We start from the raw sequence: 12,377 nt of genomic DNA, 5'->3' as shown, positions 1-12,377 counted from the left end.
CGAGGTTATTATTGTTTTTTTTTCTTTCGACTTCTTGAAGTGGATATGTCACACATAGATGTCCGTAATCATATAACATATTTCCTTGTCTCGAGTTTCACGTGAACTGCTATTAAGCCTGCAGACACACATGGCTGTTCTAATACGCGACCACGTACCCTCCCCTACCGTAATCGCTTTGGACGATAAGGACTATATGACACTCTGAGAGGTCGAAAAAAAATTCCAAGTTCACGAACATGACTTGAGGTCACCTCTGAAGTGTGCATTTCCATTGCTGCATATATATATATATATATATATACATATATATAAACAGTATATATTCAACATCAAAAAGTAAGTCCCCCCCGCCCCCCCCCCAAAAAAAAGTAATTTAAATATAATAAGAACTATTGAGCGGAATAATATTGTGAGATGCAATATTTCGTGGTGGTTTTTACACTTATTAAGCAACTCCTGTGAAAAAAAAAATTGGATCGATCGGTTGGGTCATGCATGATTAATCAAAGATTTAATTCAAAATGACAATTTTTGAAAGTCACAAGTTAGAGTCGTTTTTCAGATTGTGTAAGTACAAGGGTTTGGGCGAAGAATGTTTTTTGGTGAATTTTGCTGTTTTACTGCCCATTATTTAACCCACTCCACACACAGTTTTGATAACGTATGTTCATGTTTCAGTGAGCATAACATAGGTGTCGGGATTTTGTTGTGATGATTGGGGGTGATCGGTGAGAGAGCAAAGCGACCGAGCGGGGGAGGGGGTACCCCCTTCCCACGTTAGGGAGTTTTCAAGAAATGGACATGCGAAAATCGCATTTTAGTGCATACTAAAATTACTTTCTGGGCCATGATATTGTAGTCCACTTTCAAAACTAAATTACCAAACATTAATAGTAAGACCATGAAGAGAATACACAGTTCAGCAATCAAATATATGCGAGCGCGGTTGAGAATTATTGACATGCCTACCTAAAACTGGGCATTCAAAGCGCTTCTTATAGCCGATTCAGAACAAGGTGCCGCTGATCATTCTTGACTGGAGCCGGTTGAGATTCAGGCAGCGTTGATTTGTCTTGACCGACAATAGAACATTTATAAGGTCAAGTCCACCTCAGAAAAATGTTGAATCGAATCAATAGAGAAAAATCAGACAAGCACAATGCTGAAAATTTCATCAAAATCGGATGTAAAATAAGAAAGTTATGACATTTCAAAGTTTCGCTTATTTTTAACAAAATAGTTATATGAACGAGCCAGTTACATCCAAATGAGAGAGTCGATGACATCACTCACTCACTATTTCTTTTGTTTTTTATTGTTTGAATTATACAATATTTCAGTTTGACAATTAGGACCTCCTTGCCTGAAGCACAAAATGTTAAAATGAAGGAATTCCACGTGTTTAGGGAGGAATGAAACTTCATTTTACATGACAATGATGAGAAAATAAAAATATTTCATATTTCATATAATAAAATACAAAAGAAATAGTGAGTGAGTGATGTCATCAACTCTCTCATTTGGATGTAACTGGCTCGTTCATATAACTATTTTGTTGAAAATAAGCGAAACTTTAAAATGCCATAACTTTCTTATTTTACATCCGATTTTGATGAAATTTTCAGTGTTGTGCTTGTTGAATTTTTCTCTTTTTATTCAAATAAAATTTTTTGTTGGGGTGGACTTGTCCTTTAAGGAGTATATTTAGGAAAATTTTATTGAGATTTGCCGGGGGGGGGGGGGGGTAGTGAACTAGTCTTTACTCGTGCTTACACGTTTCTTTCGTTTCTTTACTTTTGTAGCGATCATTGGCGGCGGAAGGCAAAACAATTTTGGGGGGTCCACCTGAAATTTTGGGGGGACGCAGGAAAAAACATAGGTTTCATTTTTTTTTTTGGGGGGGGGGCTGTCCCCGCACTTCCGCCGCCTATGGTAGCGATGTCTATTTTTCTTGGTCTCTGTTTATCTATATATCTCTCTCCATCTCTCGCTCTTGTCATGCCCTTGTTTATGTGGGCGACATAGTTGTTTTTTCCGGCAATTTTTTTCCGGTGAAAAAATGGGGGAGCGACCGCCCCGTCGCCCCCACCCAATTTCTGGATCCGTAGCTGGTACTCGTGAACCATTCGTAAAATGCGTGCCACTCGTGCCCCCCCCCCCCGGGGGCACTCGACAAAAAAAGTGGAAGGGGTTTGCCGCGGGCAAGACAAAAAACGGGGGCCTTGGAGCGGGCTAATTGTAAAAAGGAGGGTCCTCGGAACGGGCTTCGGAACTACAAATGTTTGTGAAAACGGGGGTCCTTGGAACGGGTCGCCTGCGTTTGCATCCCAAATGGAACGGGCATATGTGCATGCAGCTAGCACGGCGCACGGGCGCCGGCTGCGCTAGCGCAGAGACGATGGTCGGACAGCGCTCTCCGGAACGGCGTAACGGAAAATATGAGAAGCTTTGGACCGGATATCTTTCTTCTGTTTTTCTCGATAAGAAGAAAATACTATGCTTTGGAGTGGCTTTCTTTGTTGTTCATTTTCTCAATAAGACAAAAATGCTATACCTTGGAACGGAAATGTTAGTGTAAAAATGGGGGTCCCCTCCGCGGCACATACCCACTATGCATTATATACTGAGTGCCCCCCCCCCCCGCTCGTGCCATGACACGACTTGGTCGCGACGAGGCTGCGCAGTTTACGAATAGTTTACGAATAATCCCCAAAATCTGTCCCGCCAATATTTTAGAAATTTAAAAATTTTGGGACGACACTTCAAGCATTGTTCCGCACTATCACTTCATGACATATGAACGACATGGCACGACTCGAACCCAAAGTCGTGCAAGTGTAATTGTAGCATACAGCCAGCCTGACACTTGCACGATTTTGTGTCAGGCATTGGCACGACTCAAGTCGTGCCAGTGCGCAAACTGGTCGTGAACTGGCGTGAAGTGTACGTAAACACGTCGTGACTGCGTGCCATGTCGGGACGAGAATTTTGAAATGTTCAAAATTTTGGTCACGACAAAATTTAGCGACCGGGTCGTGAACTATGCGCAAACTGTTCGTGAACTCGTCGGGACGATGTGGGAGGATGCGTGCCAGTGCGTGGCAGTGCGCGCCATGCCACGACTGTCACGAATAGTTCACGAACAGCTCACGTCGTGTTCACGAATAGTTCAGCACGACACCGTCCGAATTGCGCAAACTGGTCGTGCCAGTGCGGGAAGTGCGTAAACTATGCGCAAACTATGCGTGAACTCGTCGTGCCAGTTCGTGTCAATGTGGACACTGACGGGCACGCATTCGTGAACTATTCGTGAACTCGTCGTGAACTTGTCGTGAACTATGCGTGAACAAGTCGTATACAGTGCGGGAGCCTCCCAGTTCGTGCCCCAAAATGGCACGACTTGCCACGACAAAATCGTGGCCAAAAGTCGTGCAAGTGTCAGCCTGGCTTAATAGCATAAATCAAACTTAATGTTAATTGAATCAGGCCTACAGTGTAATAAGAGAACAATATCGTACAGTCAAATAAACAAACAAAAGGAGATAAATGACAATAATGAATAGATAGTAGCTATTGACTTAAAACTCAGCAAGGGCTATAATAGTCTAGTTCGACATGGTTGTATATAGACGATTTCAATAATTCTTTTCTCAATCGGCAGTATCCCGTGCGTATGCCCAAGCCGAGTGAGCGCGCAATTTTGTGATAAATTTTGACGTAATATTCAGAAAAAACAATACATTTCACCCTTTTCTCTCTTTTTTTCTTTGCCGTGATTTTTTTTTCGCCACTGAGGTCAAAGGTGAGAGAAGTGGGAAAACCCAACCCTATAGCGTGATTAGCTGATGAAACATTGCTTAAATGCCAGGACAGGTTATGTGTCGTTGAATTTGTGCAGCATTGAATTTTCATATTTATGGACTCATGATAAGAAGTATAATCTTTTAAGCAACAAGCGGTATGTATATACTATTCAATTACCTTAAATATTTTGTATTAATCCTGATTAAGCTTACTTTGTTTAATAAGAAATGGACCATATTCTTATCACAACAATACAGGACGTTTATAACCATATGCATATACCGTGACTTATTTGTTTGAATTATCAAGTATTGCTTATCGGTGAAAGGACATTGATCACTTTGATCATAACATAACGAAGGCATAACATGAAAATAGTCATCTTATACTGCGATTGTTGATTGTTTGGGGGAGGGGTGGCAAAGCTATCTTAAAGGGTATTTCAACGTCTTTCATAGAAAATTATGACATTGTACACTGCATTGTACAATCAGGAAATTAGACAAGAGATATATTGTGAAAATGTAAATCCTAGAGGCATTTTGGGGTAAAAGTTGGAATTAGGTTTATTATACACAATTCAAATGTGCCTAATCTGATGAGACCTATCCCCAATTCGATTTCTGATGTTTTGACCACCTAATTTGCATAAACAAAATGGCTACCAAATTGACAATATTCAGTCATATTTCTACGATATTCTTTTATGATATTCGCTTTAACGGACATGGGAAATACAAAATCTTGTACACATAACATGAACCATGCAGACAAATTGGTAATTCTATTTGGAGATTAATTAATCATATAAATTTATGCATATTTTGCAATATTATGCTATAATTTAGAAGCTTCAGCTCAAAACTTTATCATTTTAAACATTCCCGTCATTAAGAATAATACGGCCTTTGAAATATAGTACCACATTCAGCGCTCGTGTATTTTATTGTTCTTTGAATTTCCGTGGAGCGTTGTGGTCCAGTAGATTAGTCCTTGGACTCTGAAACAGAGGATCGTGGGTTCGAATCCCAACCATGGCGTAATTTCATTCAGCAAGAAATTGATCCACAATGTCCTGCACTCAGCCCAGGTGTGGTAAATGGGTACCTGGCAGGAATTTATTCCTTCAAACGCAGCGCGCGTAACAGCTGCATTGCTAAAGCCAGGGTAATTATGCTGCATACTGTAGAGAGCATAGAGACTTCTGACAAAGTAAGTATTAAGTATTAAGCGGTATATAAGCAAGTATACTTATTAATTATTATTTCTTATGTATTTATACCTTTTGTTCTGTACATGTTTTGTTACGAAGTATTTTAGCAACTTCTTATTAAGCTTCAATGATTAAATGATTTGATAATCTTTTTAACACAAGTGTTAATTTGTTTTTTCACGAATAAACACACACACGCACCTGCACCCACATCTGTATCCAAAGTAATAAGCTTGGAAGGTGCATTAATTATGCCATGGTCACATTTGTTCTACGGCGGCCGTACGGCGAGTCGAATACAGCCGTTTCAACATTTTTTTGTCCAACTACATATAGGTGGTTTGAATCAAAATTGATAAAAACACTGTTTTAGACTCGCCGTACGGCCGCCGTAGAACAAATGTGACCATAGTATAAGGCATGCCCAATATAAACGTACACTGCGCGGGGGGGGGGTACACTGATGCCCCGGGACTGATGCTAATGCTATAATCAGGGCAATGATCGAATTCCATTACTATAACCATTTGGTTAGGAAGTGTGTAACTATATAGAGAGGCATTTCCTGGCTCTATATGTATGATCGGGGAAATTTCCTTCCTATAGACTATCATGATGATATTGTAAAACCACAGACAGCCTATCAGACCTAAAAAAAGCTACTGTATGAAGTTGGGGATAATGCACGCAAAAACCATGTGGATTGATAGTCACCCACTAGTAAACCAAACATGTCAGGAACCTATCACCCTTCAAAATAACATTTTTATTATCGTATGATGATGTCACCTATTTGTAGTTCGATTAATGACCGAGGGGATACAAATGAAATTGACTGCAGTATTTGAGAGCTGCGCTACGGGAATGAACACCGAACAAAATCTGGTCAAACAGCAAAGTCTTCCTCAAGATTAAAGGTGTAGTTTTCTCTATCTGTAACATGTATGACGATTGAAAATGTCTTAGGAACACAAACTTGATGACTTGGGTACGAACTGCTTCCGTAAAATACCTTTTGAAGGGCTTAAATGGGCTGCTTGCCTTAGCAATAAAGCCATCTTGTGGAACCCTTGAGGGAGGAGAACTGGCAATTTTTCGTTCAGCAAGACCTAGAAGAATACCTATGCGAATACGAATGACTTTATAAACTGGTAAATAATAGAAATAAGGGAGGGAAGGGTGTCCTTAAGAAGACAGCAGCAGGACTGCATTCGTAAAATACTATGAGGAAATGCACATGCAACCCCTCCAGGGGCGTCGATCCATTTTTCAGATTGGGGGGGGGCAAAATCATTAACGTTCCAAAGGCGCTCGATCGTACAAAACAACCACTCACCTGATTTTTATTTTAATATATAGGCTACTGACAGGTAAAGCGTGCCTGTTTAGGACTGTTTGTAGTAACTCATGAGGAAGATACATATCTTACTACACAAGATAGTACGAGTGACGAGAGTGTCAAGCTGAAATTTCTTTATATTCTGACCTGAATGCTAGATATTCTTAGCATTATTGATACCAATTATTAAGTTTGGTATCTAAAACAAGAATAGATGCGAGCGCGAAGCGCGAGCTGAAAATTTTGATATCTCCATCTGAAAAAATGACAGATTAATGGACGTGATCTTGATAAAGAACAAGATATATATCCAAACAAAGATTATTGCAAATCGAAGCAGGAGTTTTTTGGCTTGAACTGAAAACGGGACATTTATATTCACCTCTATAATCATGAAAAGTATGGTTTTGCTACATTGATGATGCGAGCGCGAAGCGCGAGGTGAAAAGTTTTAAAACTCCAATCTGAAAAGCGGACATTTTGAGCATGATTTTAAATAAATAACGAGTTATGTATCTCAATCTCGCTTGCTGAACACTACAATTTTTTTTTTTGCATATCCGAAATTATTTGGGGGGGGGTTAAAACAATAAGTTTGCCCCCCAATATTTTCATTGGTGGGGCGATCGCCTGGCAACAAGGTTCAGCTCAATGAACTAAAAACTGAGATGCTGCATGTTTTCGCTAGGTTTAGGAGCTCAGGTCATTTACCTTGTTTAGATTTTCTCGCTGGAAATATCAGTGGTTCAGATACTGTAAGGGACCTTGGAGTTGTTATTGATAACAACTTTACCCTTACCCAGCATATCAGAAATGTTTGTCGTTGTGCATCATGGGGTATTTGTAAGAGAGGGAAGTTAAGAAAGTATCTTGATAAATCATCTACTGAACGTATAGTACATGCCTTTGTATCATCCCATTTAGATTATTGTAATGCTTTACTTGCTGGTTCTCAATCTAGTATAGCCCCCCTTCAAAGAATTCAAAATACTGCAGCTAGATTGGTAACCCCCACAAAGAAATTTGAACATATTACCCCTATTCTCTACTCCCTCCATTGGCTTCAGGTTCATAATAGAATTATTTTCAAGCTCCTCCTTGTCTATAAAATCATCCATGGTCTTGCCCCATCCTACCTTCAAAATCTTATCTCTGTCCCTCATCCTCTGTAACTCAACGTCTCCGATCTTCTACTGCTCACCTTCGACTATCTCTAGGACCCCGCACTTTTACCCGTTATGGAGATCGTGCTTTTTCTGCTCTTGCCCCTAAACTCTGGAACAATCTCCCCATCTCCATCCGTAATGCATCCACTGTCGAATTTCAAAACACTCCTCAAATCTTACCTCATTAAGCATTCCTCTTAATTCCATTTCCTGTTTTCTCTCACTGTATTTTGCTACTCCTTTTTTTCTCTTTCCAATGCGCTTACAAACTGTTGTATTAAGCGCTATATAAATTTTAATTATTATCTATTATTGTTATTTATGTTTAAGTATTTATTATCTTAAATTATATGAATTAATTGTTTTATCAATATATTCAAGAAATCACAATGCAGTCAAACTGAAACTGTATCAATCGATAAACACTTTGAATGAAGACATGTTCATGGGATTCGTAGGATCACCACCAGTGCTTTTAAATGGGTAGACCCCCTTGCAAGCATTTTGCTTCAGATGTGGGTGCGGGCGTTGGTCCATGTGTGTGTGTATGTCCCTGAAAATATACTGAAGTTGTCATTAAATAATTAAATCATTGAAACAAATTATTTTTGTCTTTGATAATCAATACTTTAATAGATCTAAATTACAAAATATGTGAAAAACAAATGGTATGAAATATAAAGAAATAGATGAGAAATTCAAAGAACAATAAAACACATTAGCATTGACTGTGATATGATATTATAGGGCTGGAAAGTTATTCATAATGCTGTGAATGCTATCTGTGCCCAAAAATATTAAACATTTGAGCTGAATTTACCAAGTTATATCATGATTTTGCAAAATATGCAAACAAATTGCATGATTAATAAATTATGCATAAAAATAGCAAATTTTCACAAATAATACATATTATGTATGGAGGATTTTGCATTATCCACTCAATCCATTAAAATTAGACCCATTATTGGAAAGAATCTTGTAGAAATAAGATCATAAATGGTCGATTTGGCAGCCATTTTGTTTATGCAAATTAGGTGGTCAATACATGGGAAATCATCTTGGGAACATGTTTTATCAGATTCAGAACACAGAAATTGTGAAAAATAGCCCTGTTTACAACTTCCCCCCAAAAAATGCCCAAATAGCTTTAGTCTATAATAATGACGGTTTGAAAACACTTCCTTACTGGTATACTGTTAAAAAAGACATTTTAGAGAGAGAGAGAAAAAGTTGCAATAAATATGAAATATTAAACAATTATTAAACAGATATTATTTCAAGTATGATAACTACAGAGGCCTGTATAAACATCGCTTGTTACTCTTTCATCGTTTCTCTTAAAATAAAGAAATGATTACAGTGAAATGAGATATCATAAAAATATATCATGTTCTACTCTACAACTTTGCAACAAAACATTTTGTTACGATCAAGCAGTAAAAACTTATAGCAAGTTGATTTAGGAGACTCAGGAACGTACGGTCTACCCAAAATGCGCATCCCGGCCTGAAATAATTTACACAGGCAGGTTTTTTTAAGTGGCACGTAAAGAGTTAAAGTACATGATATGGGAAAGGGGTACAAGAAAGATAATAAGTAATCTATGTTAAATATTACCTTACAGACGTCAGACCGAATGTTAACACAATGACGGAGGAAGCGAAAGTCACTCACTCAATGCAAAGCCTGACATGTTTGTTATGTGTTGGCACAGTCATCGATGCTACAGATCTTTCTTGCGGACATTCATTCTGCAGAACATGTTTGAAAATGTACGACGCATCTTATCCAGGACGGGACCACATCGTATGCCCTGACTGCAAGGAACTCACCCAGTTATCAGAAAAACGAATCGATGGCTTCCCTTCCAATGCAACTATCAACGGACTCCTTGAAGAGCATTTCCGTAAAGCGGATGATGACATCACAGGAGCCAATCCGCAGTGCAACACCTGCGAACTTCAGGAAAATGCCGTTTGCTTATGCAGTTCATGCAACAACTTCATGTGTGAGCAGTGCCTACAATGTCATCAACATCTGAAAAGCGTCTTTGGAAACCATGATATTATTTACTTACGGGATAGCAATTCACCATGCGGACAGTACCCATCTCGGTTTTGCTCGACTCATATTTTAGAACTTAACAGCATCTTCTGTGAAAAATGTGTCCGATATATTTGTGTGAAGTGCGTGTTTAATCACCGCGATCACAATCTGAAAAAGAGTGATCAATTAGTTAGTGAACTGAGGGAGAAAGTTGAAAACCTCAGTGAACGAAGTAAGATGAAGAAAGCACGGTTACAAAGGAATATCAAACAAAAAGTATTGCAAATGCAGAATGTGCAGTCACTTGTGAAGGAACTCAGGGTAGCTGAGTACGATGTGTACAAGGAGAAGGAGAAGAAATTGAGAGAAAATCACCAAGTACTAGTTGCGGAAATAGATGCACTGGAGCAGGATTTCCTTCGCATTCTTAGCTCTTTGAAAGAAAGTGATCGGCAGAGAATTAGAAGCATCTGTAGCAAGACATCATTGATCAACAGTTGCAAACTCGGTTGTCTTGAGAAAAACAGTTTATGTACTCATGCCTTGTTTTGCGAAGAGCTAGAAACCATGCTGGAAACGGGTATTGATGACGAGTCTGCTGTAACGGTTGCAGAGATGACAAAGAGCTATACATTCCAGTCTTTGAGAGAGGATAACACACTGGAACTTGGACATATAACCATGAAATCATCCCCCACCCAGTTACATGTGACAAAGTCCGTCAGTCTTTGTGGCCAAATGTGGGGAATCACCAAATATTCTAGCGAGGACATCGCTGTGGGATACTGGGGTGATCACTGCGGTATTGATATTATTCATTCTTCGGGCAATTCGAAGCAGTATCACAAATTTCCACCCTTTGTAGAATGTTGCGACTTGGTGTTTCAAGAAGATGGCACGCTGTACGCATCAACTACCAAAAATGAAGTGCGTATGTATTCGGCAAAGGGTTATTGGGAATCAACGATTGCTTTGGAAAGTGATGGGTATCTCCTTGCATTAAGCAGAAGCCCGTCGGATGAAATACTTCTCACTAATGGGTCAAATCATATATACATATATGATTCGACGGGTAGCAAAGTAGAACATACGGTGCAAACAAAATACGTTACCCTACAGGTATCTGCCACAAGTACTGGTCTTATGGTGGCAAGTTGTTCCCGTACAATAGAACCTGATGTGGTTGTCGTATACGACAGAAACGGTAACGGTGGCAAGCTCCTAGATGCTCCCAAGAATAGCTGCCTCTACCCTGCAGTTGACCAAGAGGATAGGGTGTATATAGCAAGCGTTAACTGTGAGACTGGCAGAATGAAGATCACCCGTTACGTCATTGAAGGTTTGGACCTTAGGGAAACATCGGAGTTCATCCACACTGACTTTGTTCTTCTACAGCATGGATGGTGTTGTCTTGTAGCCCTATCTCCAAATAACCTTGCATTTGCCTGTAATGACAAAGTTCACTTCATAAATGTTTCGATTTGACTTTTTTAAACAAAAGCAAGTGCACACCAAGTTACCAACAATGCATGTAGCATTTCCATTTATTTGAAAGCAGGAGAAACAAAGAGCATTGTACATCAATTGATTTGCTCACGGGCATAGGTGTCGCGGCCGGGGATCGAATCCCGGTCTTTCCATGTATAGCGCCAGGCGCCTTAGACCACTTAAAGGGAAGACTTAAAGGGAAGAATCGATGTAAAAGGTTTCTCGACATGGTCCTCTTCAGTCCAGACGGAAAAGCTCTTGTTTTATAATAGTAGTCAAAGGTTTGTTCTTGAGTGATTATAAACTAATTATCGGACGTGTTAGTTTTGAAACCTGATTTTGACTTTGGTGCAGGCTCAGTATGATGTGAAAAATAAAGCAAATCACGTTATTGTATGTAATCTTATAATTGCAAATTTGTTATATACAGTTGGCTTAAATTTTATGCAGTATGATTCATTGCCCCCTCCATCAAAGAAAAGCTATACACTTCCTTGTTAGACCCCACCTTGATTACGCTGTTGCATCATGGGACCCCTACACACATGACACAGACGAATATAGATAGTATTGAGAGAGTCCAAAACAGAGCGGCTAGATTTGTCGCTAACACGTACGGACGTGACACTAGCATCAGTGCAATTCTTAAGGACTTAGAATGGGCCCCACTCCGTGAAAGAAGGAAATGTCATCGCCTAACTTTCCTTGACAAAATCATGAATGGCCATCTAGATACAGATTATGAAAACTTCATCAAGCCCAAGCCATCAAGAGGCAGAAAAGGACACACTCGACAATTACAACAGCAGTACACAAACTCAGACTCATTTGTCAATTCCTTCTTTATCCGAACTATCAACCAGTGGAATAGCCTTCTACCAGAAACTGTAGACCAGCCATCAGCGACAACTTTCAAAAATGCCCTTACTAAAGACCCAATAATTTACAAAAACCTGGACCACACTATCCGGCACACCTCCAGTTAAAACTCTTCTTTGGGGTATTTCGGAGGAACATCATACCAAGTACCAAGCACACAAAGACATGAGCCTTAATTCTTTCAGCACTCATCAGAGAGCTCGACGGACAATTATTCTTATCCTGCCTGCACGTATCTACTTATTACAAAACTTGGATGGATAGGTTTCCTGATGTGTAATCAGAAAGTGTTCATAATTGTAATTATTGGAGTATAGAATTTCATGCAGTTGTAGAAAATGAATTGTAGTTTACGGGTGTAAATATATAAAGAATATAGTCTTGTAATTGTAATATTACACACATCTAAAGTGCCTCAAACATATCAACGCATCTA

The 12,377-nt window shown here is 39.3% G+C and overlaps 1 protein-coding gene across 1 annotated transcript; it reads left to right on the top strand.

Annotated features, from left to right (window-relative positions):
• The first annotated feature begins 3,843 nt into the window (after positions 1 to 3,843).
• Positions 3,844 to 12,377, top strand: LOC121429758 (E3 ubiquitin-protein ligase Midline-1-like). Its single transcript, XM_041626961.1, has 2 exons — positions 3,844 to 3,961; positions 9,153 to 12,377. The coding sequence occupies exon 2, from the start codon at positions 9,176 to 9,178 to the stop codon at positions 11,057 to 11,059; it is 1,884 nt and encodes a 627-aa protein (XP_041482895.1). The 5' UTR covers positions 3,844 to 3,961; positions 9,153 to 9,175; the 3' UTR covers positions 11,060 to 12,377.

This window comes from Lytechinus variegatus, chromosome 16 (assembly GCF_018143015.1).
Source record: "Lytechinus variegatus isolate NC3 chromosome 16, Lvar_3.0, whole genome shotgun sequence".
NCBI lineage: Eukaryota > Metazoa > Echinodermata > Echinoidea > Temnopleuroida > Toxopneustidae > Lytechinus > Lytechinus variegatus.
The sequence above is the reverse complement of the archived record's forward strand: the minus strand, read 5'-3'. Positions and strand labels throughout refer to the sequence as shown.